At 43.8% G+C, this 19,390-nt stretch overlaps 1 protein-coding gene across 1 annotated transcript; it reads right to left on the minus strand.

Annotated features, from left to right (window-relative positions):
* Positions 1–694: 694 nt before the first annotated feature.
* Positions 695–5,591, minus strand: LOC109760236 (GDSL esterase/lipase At1g28600). Its single transcript, XM_020319072.4, has 5 exons — positions 5,188–5,591; positions 4,868–5,092; positions 1,697–1,854; positions 1,298–1,574; positions 695–1,022 (listed from the first exon to the last, which is right to left on the minus strand). Exons 1-5 carry the CDS (start codon positions 5,561–5,563, stop codon positions 745–747), a joined length of 1,314 nt encoding a protein of 437 aa, XP_020174661.2. The 5' UTR covers positions 5,564–5,591; the 3' UTR covers positions 695–744.
* Positions 5,592–19,390: the final 13,799 nt, after the last annotated feature.

The raw sequence follows: 19,390 nt of genomic DNA on the forward strand, positions 1-19,390 counted from the left end.
TCTCGTTGCTATACGTCTCCTAGATTAGATCTTGGGTGTTCGTAGGAATTTTTTTGATTTTCATGCAACGTTCCCCATCAATCTAATCTTAGTGTTGCACTTCGCATTGATTTTTACTTTTATCCGTTACTAAATTTGCATCATTGCTTATGCTCTAAACATTCATTTTTTATTTATTTTGCGCTTTTACTTGATGATAATGCACTAATTTGCTGTAAATATATTCAAATCCCTTCTTCATACAAACTGATATGTAAATTAACTTCTTGTGCAGTGTCATATTTACAAACATTCTTATCATTCTATTGCAAAAAATGGATGGGCACAACAACGCGTGCTATGATGGTCTAGTAGTAACAATGATGGAGCAACTGTTTGGGTGTAGGCACAGTGGGTCAGGCATTTGGTACTTCAACTAGATTGAAGTTGGATGGAGAGCTTCGTGCAATTTATAAATCTTTTTCTATTGCCACATGCATGAACAAAACATATGCATCCAGCAAATACAAAATGAAAATTATACACCCGCTTTATCTTCTTGAAAAATCATTTAGTAATTCACAAATAGATTTGTAGGTTGTGTGTCGTGTGAGTACAATGTGTGTATGTGCTCATTGTAATCTAATGGACTAGAACCTTTTGGCATGGCTACATCTTACCATTAGCCAAATTCTCATAATGTAGAATCGTCATATTTCACCCGCAAAAAAATTCATCATATTTAAACCATATATAGTTACAGAATTACATGTCGTAAAGGACCTTGTATTCAAGGGAAGAAGCAAGCTCAGTAGTTTGTGGACATGAACTGGTGGTGGAAATTGGAGGCTGAGTATATGAACCTCTTAGGAGGCCATTGGCAATGCCTTTGTATGTAGCTTCTGTAGGATGGAAGCCATCCCATGATGCATATTTTTGTGGGTCATTGCATACCTTGTAGTCTCCATGCCCACATCCTGCACTTGCGGACACACCGTATGGCCCTCCTCCACCGCAACAAGCCATCAAAGGATCCTCTATCCCTGAACAATAGTTAATGCAATGCGGAATGGGGGTCAAAGAAAAGAATGTTACACTTGATGGGTTTGTATGTTTCTCTAGGAGCTATAAAGAATTTTGTCAACTTTGTCAACTAGCTTGTTAAATGGTCAATCGAAGAGGCAACATATGGATACATATGAAATATGTTCTCTTTGAATAGACACCAGAGAGAGACTGGTATGTTAGTTGGCAAGTATTCTTCTTGTATCATATGAAGTGTTCTCGTAGTAATAAAAATAGAAGGATTTGAACTCACCAAATTGTTCGGGAGAAGAGAAGATCTCCATGGCAGCTCCATAGTAATCAGCATAGATGATCACCACTCCAGGATGAAGCTTTCGCAAATTTTCCAACTCATCCACAAGAAGTTTGTTGTGGTACTGTGAGAACTCATTCATCCAACGGATGCAACCCGTCTCTGGTTCATAATCTTCCATCATGTCACTCTTGTATGTCGTGAGGTAGGCTGGGATGCACCCAATTGGAAGGTTGCCAGGAACTAGCAACGTTTTGGCACCTAGCTCAACCAGTTCCTGCAAACTCAATTCATTGTGCATTATTATGTATGTACGTCTGCACCATTTCTCGAGTTGGGACTCAATAGTAGCACCGGCGGTAATGATAACAACAGCACAAGCAGTTTAGAATGACTCACGGCGATAGTAGAAGAGATTTTGGCAATGATACTTGGTGTGAAGGTGCGAATCTTCTCAAAGGGCACCCCATAGAAAAGAGGTAGGTTGTAGTCATTGCCCCCAATTTCACCAACCAGGAAGAGAGATTTGCTCATCATGTCCATGCAATCTATTTCATCTGTAAATGTGGTATTGAATCAGTATGTAAATACAACATCTAGTTTAAAAAAATAGTGTTCAGGAAGTACTAAAAAACAATATTCTACAGCATTGAAGACAATGTAGTTTGCAAGAACAGTTCTGACAAAGTGTCAAACACTTAAGTAAATATTCTACGATAGTGCAACAGTATAAAGGCTCAAATCAAGTTTACCACTAATATTTTTTAGTACATTAGAGTGCAATCTGGAAGTTTAATCTTGGATAGCAAATTGATTTATTTTTAGTGTTATTGTATCACCCCCAGTTACTGGGCTTTCACAAATCATGTCACAGGAAATATTTCATATTTTCCAACTTCTACCCGCAAAGTTATATCTCCTTTGGAACAAACACCATGTTGTCATAATTTTGGAGGGGGGAATCAAGCAATGTAAAGTTTTGTGGTGTCTCTGCTGAAATTTCTACTTTGTGGCTACAACTCAGTAGGCATGTTCCATAATGACTGAAATATGGAGATATGGAATGTGTGGCTACTTGCATTCAACTGAAACCATCAGTTGATCATCAGAAGAACATGAATACAGCATATACTTCTTACCGATGAATTGTTGTGCCTATATCATTGTTCATTAGTACATTTTCTCTTTTGAAGTATAATTGTGTTCTATTTTGTCATGGAGCAAGTAAGAACATATGACCCTTCATTGGCTATCGTCTCTTCGATTCTTTCTTCCAAGCAATTTGAGTACTCCCTCCATCAGGGTCTATAAAACTTGTGTGCGCTTTTAGGTCATCAATTTGACTAACCGAATATGTGCTGTATGTCATCAAATATGTGTTACACGAATAAAGTTTTTAAACAAATACTTTTGGTTACATATAACACATATTTGGTCAGTCAAATCGAGGACCTAGAAGCATGTGCATGCCCAATAATATTGAACAGAGGGAGTATTCCCCGCCCAGCATTCTTGGAACAACAACACCTTTGCAACATTTTTGCAAGAATTCCCTTTTCTAGATCGACAAATACGTAGTTAAGAACTTTAATAGATTCTCACCACTTTCGCCCTAAGTTATGAACTATCGTTTAGAGCAAAAATATTCTTCCCTCTATGTATAAAGTTTTAAGTAAACGATTTGCTAAGTACTGCCTCTGTAGAGAAATATAAGATTGTTTAGATCACTACTATAGTGATCTTAAATGGAAATTCATGCATATTTTTGTGTTTTTAGGAAGAATAAGTATTGTGTGAGGTGTTGGATTCTAACCCACAACTTGGTACTCAGTTTCTTAATTTTTGTTGTTGCTGTTTTGTCAGCATGTTATTGCACTGAAAACGTATCCACTACGCCATTGTTGTTGTGCAACCAGAGCATCCAATTTGGAAAACAGATGTTAGAGGTTACCAAACAACCTGGAAATAAATTAGCAAGTAGGTATATGCACCGGATACGTCCACTTGTTGCACTTTGTTCTCCTAATGGCCTTCTTGGGAACTTATAATTATCGTGTTGCACATTTTTTTCTGCAATTGTTGTTCACATATGACAGGTTGTTAGAACTTTTTACCTATTTCGTTTACTCGATGCATTTCATTGTTTTTCTTAATATTCAATTATTTAATTTTTTGGTCATTGACTAACTTTTCAAAGTATCATATCTGGTTACATATATATCGAAACATTCTCCTTTTTTATGCAACTTGGGTAGTGGTTAGCATCAACAAGGCAAAGTCAATAATGAAAAATCGAGCCAAAGGCCAGTTTATAGGTTAGGTTCCGTGAGGCGAAGTCGATACTCCATAGTGGTGTTGAGCGAGCACAGAGATGCTGTGAGCCAATGTACAAAGTTGTATTATTAGCTCAACGAGGCAAAGTTGATGGTGATGCGAAGCGTCCGAAGATGTACTCCCTCCATCTAAATATAGAGGCTAATACAATTTTAAGGTTGTCTTTGACCATTGATAAGATTAATAATATATGAGATGTATGATGTAAAAATTATACCTTTAAAAACTCCTTTGACATACGAATTTGATGGTATACTTTATGTAACATACATGGCATATATTACTGCTCTAATTCGTGGTCAAAGGTAACATCAGAAAACGTATTAGGCCATGTATATTTGGATGGAGTGAGTACTAGAGTTGCACAGTTGAATAATAAGTTTCAAAATAAAATGTACAGTTAGAGTTTTTAGAGAAGAAAAATGAAAAGTCACCCAGAAGCACTTGCTCCAGGTTCAAAGGTAATTCTCTGAATATATTAAGAGTCCAGAAAAAATAGATACATAAAAGATTTCAAGTTTTTTGTGTGCTTGCAAAAGTTACGTGAAAAGAATGCACAATAGTTCTCCTCGAGCATCAAAATTTATTTTCTCTTCGGGGCAAAAGGTATTCTACTATTAAAAGTTACAAGCATATAAAAGACAAACTATATTTGCCCTTGTTTTCCAAATACACTAGAATTTTTTTTTATGAATTACTGTATATATCTCGGAAGCACATGCTGCAAAGAACCATTTCGTGTAACATTTTTAATCTGAAAGTGCACACTCTCTCAATAGATTGATGAAAAACGTTTGGTTGCTTGTACTACCTCTACTACGGGCGTGCACGAGATTTAACAATGACATTTAGTTGGACTAATAATATACCGTTCCCATCTCAAAGTAAATATCACTGATTTAGTATAACAGCGACACTTACTTTGAAACGGAAGGCGTATAAGTTTTATGAGTTAACAATGATATCATTTAATTTTTTAATATGAATTCAACGGTATAAATTGTATCGCACATAACTGGTACTCCCTCCGTCTCATAATGTAAGATGTTTTTCGACACTACACTAGTGTCAAAAAATGTTTTACAATATGGAACGGAGGGAGTACTTTGTTAGTTAACTTGATTGTGAAAATAGCGTGTGCGCCTTATTCGATGAAGGGAATACTGAAATTACTAAGTAACTAAGGGGTTAAGGTCCATGTCAAAGCGGAAAAGAGAAGGGGGTGAATTATCATACCGGCGACGTCGCCGGGGCAGAGCAGGTCAAGGAGGTCGCGGAACCACTCTATTTCCATGTCAAGGTGCACCGTGTCGGCCCGAAACGCGGGCACCCCATTCTCCCAGAAGAAGTCCGGGCTCAGAGCCGTGGCGCCGCCCACGGCGAAGTTAGCCCCGCCGGCGAAGTCCTCCGCGCTCCGCCCGCTCAGGTACGGCGGCACGAACGGCAACCCCAGCGCCTCCGCTGCGCCCACACAGATTTCAAGTTAGTATAATTACTCTTGCTACCAAGCTGGCTGGTCGATGGATCCAGCGAGGCGGGTGGTTGTTGTGCCGTACCGATGAAGTCGACGATGAGGCGGCCGTTGGAGGATCGGCCGGTGGCTCTGTGGAAGTAGGTCTCGCCGTAGGGCAGCCTGGTCGCGGCCTCGTAGGAGTCGTTGCCGTAGAGGTAGAGCAAGTTTCCCGTGTCCGCCAGCGAGTCCCCGAAGCTGAACACCCGCGGGTAGCACGCCGGATCCGCCCGCGCCTGCGCCGCCGCCAGTAGCAGGAGCGCCGCCGCCATCGCCGTCATGGAGGCAGAGGAAGGCATGACCTTTTTCTCCCCGCGGCCCGTGGGAATGTGGGAGTGGACGGGGAATGGCTCCACGGGGGCGCCAAGGGAAAGAAGAGGACGCGACGTTTTCACCAACCAAACTCGCTTTCGCGGGGCCATCTGCGATCTTCACCGGCCTCTGACAGATGATACCGACAGCGCTGAAAATTAGCCTCAAATGATTTCGGGTTGGGACGGTAGGTAGGGCCTGGCTGAATGGCTTCTGTGTCATCCATGGAGTGTTTTTTTGGGGGAACATCATCCGTTTTTTAATATGAGAAGAGGATGGATAATGAGCACCACGATAAAGAAGCCACACGCTTCGCTCGTTCCTAAATTGTTTATATGAGATGAGATTCAAAACCGGGCACACGCGGCGGGCAGATACGAAACAGGTGCACATGGTCTTCCACTTTATCACACTGCGCGGGAAATTTTTACTTTAAAAAAAAAAATCAGACTCATGTCTCGTGCCAAAAAGCAGAACTGCCACTTTATGTCGGGGAATTTCCGATCCCTTGTATTTTAATCGTGTGTAACTTAATTTAATCATGTGTAACTCTGGCGCCAAATCCAACAAGCGGGGCTGGCCCTCGACAGTCAGGTGCTGGATAGAATATAGTGGACGGCGGGAGGCGGTGATCGCTACTCAGCCAGGGCGGCCTACCGCATTTCCTTTCTCCCCAAGCCACACACGAGCGATGTCAAGATGATCTGGAGGTGCTGGGCGCCGGGATCTGCAAACGTTTTCTCCTGGCTAATGCACAAAAACAGGCTCTGGTGCAATGATCGGCTACAGAGGCGAGGATGGCCAAATAACTATTTCTGCAGCCTCTGCCTCCGGAACCTGGAGTCGGCGGTCCATCTCTTCTAGGAGTGTCCGTTCTCCCGGCAGGTTTGGACGACCCTCTCGTCCAAAGCTGGCTGCGAGGCACTGACCACCGCAAAATCGCATCTCCACTCTACCATGCAGCATTGTCAAGAGGTGATCCGCCGGACTCCCTCGCCTGAGATGCCGCAGCCTCCTCTCTCCTTCTCCGTCCTCGGTAGCCGCGGAGCGCAGACTCCTCTCTCCTCCCTCCGCGGAGCGCGGCGGCGCCGAGCGAGCAAAGTGGCGATGGCGCCGGCGGAGCAGAGCGGCGGTCGCGTGGCGTGTCGGCCATTGCGCTGCCGCCGTCCTTGCTCGAGCAGCACGGCTGCACTGGCGGAGGAAGGTGAGGACGGCCTGGCGGCTGGTCGCCCACTGGCTCTAGCATGCTCTCTCCGCACCAAGATGACGCGCCGCTTTTACTCTCGACCACGAGAGAGGACGTGTCCTGCTCGAGCACCACATCGGAGGACATGGCCGGACCGTCGCGGCCTCCTGTCCTCCGTCCCGACGACCACGACGGCGAGTGCGGCGTGCAGCTCGCGCGGTGTGCACGGCTCTCGCTGGGAAGGGGCACCAACGGCGGGGTCAGGGTGGTCAGGCTCGCCGCTGCGTTCTTCGCGGCGTCCAAGGCCCTCGAGGCCAGCAAGCACGCCGGGGCATCCGCCGGGAGAAAGATAGAGAGAGAAGGAGAAGGGCATCCACCGGGCAGGCCGGCAGGGCATCCAAGGAGCTGGAAGGAGGACGGGGATGGTGTGCGGGAGAGACAGATCCCGATCTGAATCGGGAGGGTGTTTTCGCTTTTTGACAATAGTGTTGGGGGGTGTTTTCGCTTTTTTACCCATGTAATGCTGTCTTTGGTAAAACTATGCCACATCAGCGAAATAGGGGCCCCATCTGTCATAAATGCACTTAACCGAGCCAGATCCGCCAATCAGTGGTTTTTGCAAAAAGATTACACAAGACATGGTGCAATTTGTCAAGAAACTGTAACCTAGTGTTTTCTGAAAACCTAGCCCTCAAAGTGGTGGTTTTCTGCAATTTACTCCTTCTAGGAGTGTCCGTTCTCCCGGCAGGTTTGGACGACCCTCTCGTCCAAAGCTGGCTGCGAGGCACAGACCACCGCAAAATCGCCTCTCCACTCTACCATGCAGCATTGTCAAGAGGTGATCCGCCGGACTCCGGCCGGAGCGAGGAAGGGGTGCAGAACCATGCTCATCTTGGTCGTCTGGCACCTCTGGAAGGATCGAAACGCCTGCGTTTTCAGGAGAAAACTGCCATGCATGGACAATGCCGTCAGCGCCATCATGCTGGATTACGATCAATGGAGAGCTGCCGGAGCAGTCTGCCTCGAGCCCCCGTTTGGGGTCATTTTCGCGAGATAAAGCCCCAGGAGCCCCTTTGTTTTCCCGTTTTTCCTCTCCTTTTGCACATCTTTGTGCCCATGATCACTTGATCCCCCATGTATTTCCCGTTGCTTTCTCCTAAATCAATGAAGCCGGCCAACCCGGATCTTTAAAAAAAATCCATATACTACGGACGAGTTTATCTGGGGAACATTCGTTGGGGGAAAATTGCCAAGGAACGCTTCACTTGCCATGTCAAAATAACCATTAGTGCCATGCGTTTTTGAGAGAAATGCCATGTAAGAAAGGTGAAATTGTCATTATAGGAAAGAATTGCCAACAACTATTTAAAAAAATGCCATCCAACGTGATCTGGATCCAATGATTGTGGGCAGCATTCACGGACTGCATTCTCAGCGAATGTTCACACATTAGCATTTCCGTATACTCAAGCTAATAACTGATTTTTGCCTCACATGCAATGAAGACCGCTGCTTTGGCATCTTCCTTAACAGTGAACATTTTTATCAAATTTGGGTTAGAAAATGTCCATAATGTTGAACCTAATGAATAATTACAAAGCTACAGGTGTGTACTACTTGTATAGTTCTATCATTTTCTTTTCGCTGAAAGACATCTTGTGAAGTAGATTTTCCGAAGTTCCTCTAACTCATCAGCCAGATATTCCCCTTGCCCCTGCTAGACTTTCCCAACGGCATATCGGTAGGTGTTACCATGGCGGTACCTAACAACCTTCATTTCTTCAAAAACACCAGTGGTAGAACCAGAAACTCAAGATGGATGCCAGGGGCGGATCCAATGGTGGTTCCATGGGTACCATGGCACCCCCTAAAAATACAAAACAATGCATACTACTCCCTCTGTAAAGAAATATAAGAGCGTTTATATCACTACTTTAGTGATATGAACAACAACAAACAACAACAAAGCCTTTAGTCCCAAACAAGTTGAGGTAGGCTAGAGGTGAAACCCATAAGATCTCGCGACCAACTCATGGTTCTGGCACATGGATAGCAAGCTTCCACGCACCCATGTCCATAGCTAGTTCTTTGTTGATACTCCAATCTTTCAGGTCTCTCTTAACGCACTCCTCCAATGTCAAATTCGGTCTACCCCGCCCTCTCTTGACATTCTCCGCACGCTTTAGCCGTCCGCTATGCACTAGAGCTTCTAGAGGTCTGCGCTGAATATGCCCAAACCATCTCAGACGATGTTGGACAAGCTTCTCTTCAATTGGTGCTACCCCAACTCTATCTCGTATACCATCATTCCGGACTCGATCCTTTCTCGTGTGGCCACACATCCATCTCAACATATGCATCTTCGCCAAACCTAACTGTTGAACATGTCGCCTTTTGGTCGGCCAACACGCAGCACCATACAACATTGCGGGTCGAACCGTTGTCCTGTAGAACTTGCCTTTAGCTTTTGTGGCACTCTCTTATCATAGAGAATGCCAGAAGCTTGGCGCCACTTCATCCATCCAGTTTTGATTCGATGGTTCACATCTTCATCAATACCCCCATCCTCCTGCAGCATTGACCCCAAATATCAAAATGTGTCCTTCTGAGGTACCACCTGCCCATCAAGGCTAACCTCCTCCTCCTCACACCTATTAGTACTGAAACCGCACATCATGTACTCGGTTTTCGTTCTACTAAGCCTAAACCCTTTCGATTCCAAGTTTTGTCTCCATAACTCTAACTTCCTATTTACCCCCGTCCGACTATCGTCAACTAGCACCACATCATCCGCAAAGAGCATACACCATGGGATATCTCCTTGTACATCCATTGTGGCCTCATCCATCACCAAGGTAAAAAGATAAGGGCTCAAAGCTGACCCCTGATGCAGTCCTATCTTAATCGGGAAGTCATCAGTGTTGACATCACTTGTTCGAACACTTCAAGTCTCCTGGATCACGTTCGAACACTTCAAGGCCGCCTCGTTTGCTTCCTTGACGTCCACTCCAAGTCTCCTGGATCACGTTTGTTCCAAAAATAACTCTCCCGAAGGTTTCATTCCGTTTGGATTCCGTTTGATATTCATTTTCTGCGAAACACTAAAATAGGGAAAAAACAGCAATTTGCACTAGGCCTTTGGTTAGTAGGTTAGTCCCAAAAATAATATAAAAGTGTATAATAAAGCCCATTAAACATCCAAAACGGATAATATAATAGGATGGAACAATAAAAAATTATAGATACGTTGGAGACGTATCAAGCATCCCCAAGCTTAATTCATGCTCGTCCTCGAGTAGGTAAATGATAAAAACAGAATTTTTGATGTGGAATGCTTCCTAACATAATCTTCAATGTAATTTTCTTTATTGTGGCATGAATGTTCAGATCCGAAAGATTAAAGATAAAAGTTTAATATTGACATAAAAATGATAATACTTCAAGCATACTAACTAAGCAATTATGTCTTCTCAAAATAACATAGCCAAAGAAAGTTCATCCCTACAAAATCATATAGTTTGGTCATGCTCCATTTTCGTCACACAAGAATGCCCTCATCATGCACAACCCCGATGACGAGCCAAGCAACTGTTTCATACTTTAGTAATCTCAAAGTTTTTCAACCTTCACGCAATACATGAGCGTGAGCCATGGATATAGCACTATGGGTGGAATAGAATATAATGATGGGGGTTATATGGAGAAGACAAAAAAGGAGAAAGTCTCACATTGACGTGGCTAATCAACGGGCTAGGGAGATGCCCATAAATTGATGTCAATGGAAGGAGTAGGGATTGCCATGCAACGGATGCACTAGAGCTATAAATGTATGAAAGCTCAACAAAAGAAACTAAGTGGGTGTGCATCCAACTTGCTTGCTCACGAAGACCTAGGGCATTTGAGGAAGCCCATCGTTGGAATATACAAGCCAAGTTCTTATAATGAAAAATTCCCACTAATATATGAAAGTGACAAAATAAGAGACTCTCTATCATGAAGATTATGGTACTACTTTGAAGCACAAGTGTGGAAAAAGATAGTAACATTGTCCCTTTTATTTATTTTTTGGGCCTTTCTTCTTTTTTCTTATTTGGCCTTTCTCTTTTTTTTGGGACAATGCTCTAATAATGATGATCATCACACTTCTATTTATTTACAACTCAAAGATTGCAACTCGATACTTAGAACAAAATATGACTCTACATGGATGCCTCCGGCAGTGTACCGGGATGGGCAATGAATCAAGAGTGACATGTATGATGAATTATGCATGGTGGCTTTGCCACAAATACGATGTCAACTTCATGATCATGCAAGGCAATATGGCAATGATGAAGCGTGTCATAATAAATGAAACGGTGGAAAGTTGCATGGCAATATATCTCGGAATGGCTATGGAAATGCCATAATTGGTAGGCATGGTGGCTGTTTTGAGGAAGATATAAGGGGGTTATGTGTGATAGAGCGTATCATATCACGGGGGTTGGATGCACCGGCGAAGTTTGCACCAACTCTCAAGGTGAGAAAGGGCAATGCACGGTACCGAAGAGGCTAGCAATGATGGAAGGGTGAGAGTGTGTATGATCCATGGACTCAACATTAGTCATAGAGAACTCACATACTTATTGCAAAAATCTACAAGTCATCAAAAACCAAGCACTACGTGCATGCTCCTAGGGGGATATATTGGTAGGAAAAGACCATCGCTCGTCCCCGACCGCCACTCATAAGGATGACAATCAAAGGACACCTCATGTTTCAAATTTGTTACACAACGGTCACCATACGTGCATGCTATGGGACTTGCAAACTTCAACACAAGTGTTTCTCAAATTCACAATTACTCAACTAGCACAACTTTAATATCACCACCTTCATATCTCAAAACAATCATCAAGTATCAAACTTCTCATAGTATTCAATGCACTCTATATGAAAGTTTCTATTATATCCATCTTGGATGCCTATCATATTAGGACTAATTTTATAGCCAAAGAAAATTAACATGTTGTTCTAAAGAACTCTCAAAATAATTTAAGCGAAGCATGAGAGATCAATAATTTCTATAAAATAGAACCACCACCGTGCTCTAAAAAGATATAAGTGAAGTACTAGAGCAAAATTATCTAGCTCAAAAGATATAAGTGAAGCACATAGAGTATTCTAATAAATTCCGATTCATGTGTGTGTCTCCCAAAAGGTGTGTACAGCAAGGATGATTGTGGTAAACTAAAAAGCAAAGACTCAAATCATACAAGAAGCTCCAAGCAAAACACATATCATGTGGTTAATAAAAATATAACATCAAGTAAAGTTACCAATGGACGAAGACGAAAGAGGGGATGCCTTCCGGGGCATCCCAAAGCTTAGGCTTTTGGTTGTCCTTGATTTTTACCTTGGGGTGCCTTGGGCATCCCCAAGCTTAGGCTCTTTGTAACGCCCCGGATCCGATGTGCCAGGTGTCTTCCAGTTATTCGTCATTGTTGCCATGTCATTTGCTTGCGTGTTGCACTTTGCCATGTCATCATCTGCATGTTTTTCAAAACTTGCATCCGGTCCTTCTCCCCGTTGTCCGTTTCGCGATCCGACACTCCCACTCGCGCCCGTCGCCCCCCTCAGACCTTGTTTCGTGAGCAGGAGAAAAACGTTCTCGGAATGGGTCGGTGCCGTGTGGCCTTGGTATATCACCGGTAGACCGCCCGTCAAATTTCGTTCCATTTGGAGGTCGTTTGATGCCCCAACGGTTAACCGCGTAGCCCGAAACCCCTCTCTCTTTGCAGCCCAGCACCCCTCCACCATAGCCCACTAACCCAGCAAAACCCCCTCCATCCTCTTGGTTGTTCGATCACGATCGTGTGGGCGAAAACCGCACCCCATTTGGACTCTCCTAGCTCCCTATGCATATATAAACACCCCCTCCCCGAAATTCACGGATGAATCCACCCTAACCCTAGCCATCTTCTTCCTCCCGCAGCCGGACATGTCCACCCGCGCCAGACGTGTCCGCCGGCCACCTCACTCCGACCAATCGGAGGCCGCCACGTCACCTCCGCCGCCGCTCCTGGCCAACCAGGCGCCGCCACCTCACCCCGCCGGCTCCCCTCCACTGCGCCTCTCCACCGCAAGCCCACGGGGCCCAGATCCGACCCGCCCCGGGCCAGATCGGGCCCGCCGCCGCCCGGGAATCGCTCCGCCGCCTGGATCCCGCTTGCCTCCCCGCCGCCGCGCCAACCCTCGCCGCCGACCGCGCCCCACGCCCGCACCCTCCGCCGTCCAGCCCCGTCGCCGGCCGCCACTCCTCCACCGTCGTCTACCACCGCGCCGCCCCTCAGCATCCTCGCCGGAGCTCTGCTCCCTCTCGCGTGCCATGTAGGAGCCGCAAGACATCGCCGCCGGAGTCCCTCCGGAGACCTCCCGTGACCGGATCCGCGTGCCCCGCCGTCGCTCCGCCCCTCTATGGCCATCTTCGTCGCGCCGTCTCGCCGGAATCACACCGCCGCCGTCCTCCAGTTCGTCGGGGGCTCGCCCGTGCGCCCGTTGACCGTGTCCTGCGCGTGGGCCTCCACGCCGGCCTCGGCCCATCGCGCCACGCGGGCCGCGTCCAGCAGGCCCCCTGCCTCCTGCCTCCTCCTCCTTCTGGGCCTCGGCCCATGGTGAGCGCCCACATATTCCCCGCCCGCGCGTTGTTTTGCTATTAGACGCTCTGTTTTTTTCTGTTAAAACGACCAAGTCCCGAAAATTTCATAATATGTGTGCATCTTTGACCTACTGTAAATTCTTGTACATAGCTCCGTTTCGGGCGTGTAATATGTCAAAATGTTAAGCATGAGATGCTCGTCAATTCACTCCATTGTGCCATGCTTGTTTTTGTCTATCTTGATGCCCTAATCACCGTTGCAAGAGTGCTATATGATGTTAACTGCTGTCTGTCATCAGAACTTGATGATTTGTCTTTTTCATTGAATTTTGTGTGTGCATCCCATGAGCATGAGCTCTACATGTGTTTTAAACTACATCATGCCATCTTTACAGGGGTGCTTGTCTTGTATTTTTGTGATATATGTGGTGACTAGCACAAGCCTGCAAAGTAGTCTCCGTGATGTTGCTGATTTCTGTGACTTAGTCATTTCTGCTAAGTCTGTAACTGTAACTTTGTGATGTCATGTAAACCTGCTGCTACCATGAGTTCCATGCATAATCTAGAGATATTTACTAAGGATGTTTTGTTATACATGTTATGCTCTATCCATCCATGCCTTGGTTTGCATTTGTAGCCTGCTGTAGCTTGTTGTTATCATGCTCTAAACTTGCTAAATAATGTTGCTGTCAGCCTGTTAACATTAAGTTTAGTTTTGACATGTGTTTTACTAGAGATCCATGCACCCTATGAACTTGATCTTGCCATGCTTAGCTTTATAATTATGCCATCTTACTGTTGGATGCCTTCACATGCCATGAAATGCTTTGTGATGAGTGATTTAAGCTCTCAAAGATGCCTTCATAATTCTGTTTATGACATGCTCAGTAATTTCTGCTAAGTCTGAATCTGTTTATGAAACTTGCTATGTTTATATGGGTGCCATCAGATCTTCTGTGCTTTTTTGGCTCGTAATCACTAAGGGACTTTTGTTCTATGAAATTAGTAGATTCATGCCATGCCTTTGTTTGCTATGATATATTCCTGTAGCATGTTGTTTTCTTGCTCTAAACATCCTGATGTTATTTCTGTCTTGTCCAGTAATTTCTGCTAAGTCTGTGACTCTGTTATTATTTGCAATCTTTCCATGTCCTTTTGGGCATGTTCTACTGGTTCCTGGAGTTAGCTCATTGTTCATGTTTTGTAATGATTTACCTGTACATCATCTCCATGCCTTTTGTTATCATGTTGGGGTGCTGTAGCATATTTTCATGATGCTTGCAATATGCCTAGTTGCTATTTTGGGCAGATTGTTGCTATATCTTGTTTGGAGTGTATGTGTTGCACCGTTGCTCCGTTTTGAGCATGTTCTATATGTAACTTGCTTAGATTTGCATGTAGATTCATGTTACCTTGTTGCATCCATGTTTTGAGTGTTTTTGCTTGATGTTTGAATGCATTTTTCATCAATGCCATGTTTAACTTGCTTTGCTCATATCTTCTAGGCCGTAGCTCCGAACTAAATGAACTTTATATGTAACTTGACTAGAATTTCGTATAGATCATTTTGGTGCATCTTAACTTGCTGTTTAACAACTTGAACATAAGATTTATTCAGATCTGGACCAATTTCGAAATTTGCATATGAGGACTTACCGGATTTGTTATATGTTAGTTCCGGCCTTATTTAAATTTGCTTTGATGTGTTGTTCTTGTATGCATCATCTCTTGCCATGAGTAGCTTCATGTAGCCTTGTCATGCATCATACTTGGTTGAGCATCATGTCTTATTTATGTGTTGAGTGTTTACCGTGTTGTTTGCTTCTTTCCGGTTGTGCTTCTCCTCGATAGTTCCTGTTTCGTTGCGTTCGTGAGGATTCGTTCGTTTACGCTTGGTTCGTCTTCGTGGCTTCATCTTCTTCATGGACTCATTCTTCTTCCTAGCGGGATTTCAGGCAAGATGACCGTCACCTTGGATCTCATTACTATCATTGCTATGCTAGTTGCTTCGTTCTATCGCTATGCTGCGTTACCTACCACTTGCTTATCAAGCCTCCCAAATTGCCATGAACCTCTAACCTTTGTCACCCTTCCTAGCAAACCATTGTTTGGCTATGTTACCGCTTTTGTTCAGCCCCTCTTATAGCGTTGCTAGTTGCAGGTGAAGATGAAGATTGCTCCATGTTGGATTATGTTTATGTTGGGATATCACAATATCTCTTATATTATTAATGCATCTATATACTTGGTAAAGGGTGGAAGGCTCGGCCTTATGCCTGGTGTTTTGTTCCACTCTTGCCGCCCTAGTTTCCGTCATACCGGTGTTATGTTCCTTGATTTTGCGTTCCTAACGTGGTTGGGTGTTATGGGGACCCCTTGACAGTTCGTTTTGAATAAAACTCCTCCAGCAAGGCCCAACCTTGGTTTTACCATTTGCCTATCACCTATATCTTTTCCCTAGGGAGTCGCTCTCCCGAGGGTCATCTTTATTTAACCCCCCGGGCCAGTGCTTCTCTAAGTGTTGGTCCGAACCGAGCAGCCTGCGGGGCCACCTCGGGGAAACTCGAGGCCTGGTTTTACTCGTAGCTTGACTTATCCGGTGTTGCCCTGAGAACGAGATATGTGCAGCTCCTATCGGGATTGTCGGCGCATGGGGCGGCTCTGCTGGTCTTGTTTTACCATTGTCGAAATGTCTTGTAAACCGGGATTCCGAGACTGATCGGGTCTTCCCGGGAGAAGGAATACCCTTCGTTGACCGTGAGAGCTTATAATGGGCTAAGTTGGGACACCCCTGCAAGGTATTATCTTTCGAAAACCGTGCCCGCGGTTATGTGGCAGATGGGAATTTGTTAATGTCCGGTTGTACAGAACTTGACACTCGACCTAAATAAAACGCATCAACCGCGTGTGTAGCCGTGATGGTCTCTTCTCGGCGGAGTCCGGGAAGTGAACACGGTTACTGGGTTATGTTTGACGTAAGTAGGAGTTGATCACTTCTTGATCATTGCTAGTTTCACGACTGTTCCGTTGCTTCTCTTCTCGCTCTTATTTGCGTATGTTAGCCACCATATATGCTTAGTCGCTGCTGCAACCTCACCACTTTACCCCTTCCTTACCCATTAAGCTTTGCTAGTCTTGGTACCCATGGTAATGGGATTGCTGAGTCCTCGTGGCTCACAGATTACTACAACACCAGTTGCAGGTACGGGTTTTGCGATGATCATGACGCGAGAGCGATGTTGCTTGTATTGGAGTTCTTCTTCTGCTTCTTCTTCGATCAGGGGATAGGTTCCAGGTCGGCAGCCTGGGCTAGCAGGGTGGATGTCGTTGAGTTTCTGTTTGTGTTACATCCGTAGTCGGATGTTGCTCTTATGTATGTTGTATTGATGTATTCTTGCGGCATTTGTATGCCTTTTGTATGTATCCCCATCTATTATGTAATGCTGATGTAATGATATCCACCTTGCAAAAGCGTTTCAATATGCGGTTCTATCCTTGGTGGGACCTTCGAGTCTCTTTAGGATAGTATCGCATATTGGGCGAGACACTCTTGCCACTCCTTATTCCGTAATCCATCAAATCTTTACCCAAAACATGAAAACTTCACAACACAAAACTCAACAGAAAATCTCATGATCTCCATTGGCGAAATAAAACAAACCACCACTTTAAGGTACTGTAATGAACTCATTCTTTATTTATATTGGTGTTAAACCTAATGTATTCCAACTTCTCTATGGTTCATACCCCCCGATACTAGCCATAGATTCATCAAAATAAGCAAACAACACACAAAAAACAGAATCTGTCAAAAATAGAACAGTCTGTAGTAATCTGTATCAAACGCAAAATTTCTCTAACTCAAAATTTCTACCAAAATAGGACGACCTAAAAATTCTTTTTATTGATCTACTGTAATTGGAATCAGTATTTTATCACGCTCTGGTGATTTTTAACAATTGTTTTCGTGAGCAGAAAGTTTCTGACTTTTTCAGCAAGATCAAATAACTATCATCCAAGAAGATCCTATAGGTTTTACTTGGCACAAACACTAATTAAAACATAAAACCACATCTAACCAGAGGCTAGATCAATTATTTATTACTAAACAGGAACAAAAAGCAAGGAACAAAAATAAAATTGGGTTGCCTCCCAACAAGCGCTTTCGTTTAACGCCCCTAGCTAGGCATTGAGATTTCAATGATGCTCACATGAAAGACAAGAATTGAAGCACAAAGAGAGCATCATAAAACATGTGACAAACACACTTAAGTATAACATAATTCCTGTGCATAGGCATCTTATAGGCAAACAAATTATCAAGGCAAGCAAAAACTAGCATATGCAAGGAAGCGGAAAGAAACAATAGCAATCTCAACATAACGAGAGGTAATTTAGTAACATGAAAATTTCTACAACCATATTTTCCTCTCTCATAATAATTACATGTAGGATCATAAGCAAATTCAACAATATAGCTATCACAAAACATATTCTTAACATGATCCACATGTATGCAAAGTTGACACTCTTCCAAAATAGTGGGATTATCATTAACTAAAGTCATGACCTCTCAAAACCCACTTTTATCAAAATTTTCATAAGATTGAACATTCTCCAAATATGTGGGATCTAAAGTTGACACTCTTCCAAACCCACTTTCAATAATATTTCAAACACTATTATCAATCTCATATTCATCATGGGGCTTAAATAAATTTTCAAGATCAAAAGAAGAATCACCCCAATCATGATCATTGCAACAAATAGTAGTCATAGCCAAACTAGCATCCCCAAGCTTAGGGTTTTGCATATTATTAGCACAATTGACATCAAGAGAATTTATAATAACATCATTGCAATCATGCTTTTCATCAAAGGAACAATCAAGTATGGGCGCAATAGCAACGATCTCATGTTTAACATAAGGAATTATAGCAAATTCGTCTTAAAAATACTGGCATCATGGCCACAAGAATAGCAAGCATCATGTTCATCAAGGGAAATTTCAATCAAATCATCGGAATCATCATTATCTATAGATTCATGCATATCATTACTTTCTTCCAAAGCAACGGTCATTCTCTCAATAATTTCTTTGACATAGACATTATGAGCATAGTTTTCATCGCAATATTTAAGTATGTCAAAATTTTCAGATTCGTAGAGAGTAATGTCATATTTTTCAATCAAAGAAGCAACCTCGTAAGCACCCTTAAAAGCAACAAATTCTTCAATTTGTTCGATATCATAATAATTATAAACACCCTTTGCATAAGAAGATAAGATTTCATTATCGTTAAACTCACATAGGTAGGGAAGGTGTTTTTTAGGGTTCTTAGAGCAACAAGTAAAATCATAAATTTCACAAAGATTCCAAGCATAACATAGCAATATGTTTATTTGATCCCATAAGAGTCTCCCCTTTTCAGAGAACGGTGACGCACAAAATGAGCATGCTCATCTAAAGATTTCCCATCAACTAGGCTAGTTGGGGTTTCAGCATGAGCGCATAAGGATCTAAGACGATCCAAGTAGAACACTTTAAGTGGATCCATATCAATAGATTTTTAGCAAGCAAAGATGCAAGCAAATAGAAGGCACATGGAAACACAACAAAAAGACATATGGGAAGAACGCGAAGAAAAGGCAAAGGTGAAGTGGGGGAGAGAAAAACGAGAGCCAAATGGCAAATAATCTAATGCGAGGGATAAGAGTTTGTGATGGGTACTTGGTATATCTTGACATGTGCGTAAATTTCGCCGGCAACGGCGCCAGAAATCCTTCTTGCTACCTCTTGAGCATGCGTTGGTTTTCCTTCCTGGCTAATGCACAAAAACAGGCTCTGGTGCAATGATCGGCTGCAGAGGCGAGGATGGCCAAATAACTATTTCTACAGCCTCTACCTCCAGAACCTGGAGTCGGCGGTCCATCTCTTCTGGGAGTGCCCGTTCTCCCGGCAGGTTTGGACGACCTTCTCGTCCAAAGCTGGCTGCGAGGCACTGGCCACCGCAAAATCGCCTCTCCACGCTACCATGCAGTATTGTCAGGAGGTGATCCGCCGGACTCTGGCCGGAGCGAGGAAGGGTGCAGAACCATGCTCATCTTGGTCGT

Source organism: Aegilops tauschii, chromosome 3, assembly GCF_002575655.3.
Source record: "Aegilops tauschii subsp. strangulata cultivar AL8/78 chromosome 3, Aet v6.0, whole genome shotgun sequence".
NCBI lineage: Eukaryota > Viridiplantae > Streptophyta > Magnoliopsida > Poales > Poaceae > Aegilops > Aegilops tauschii.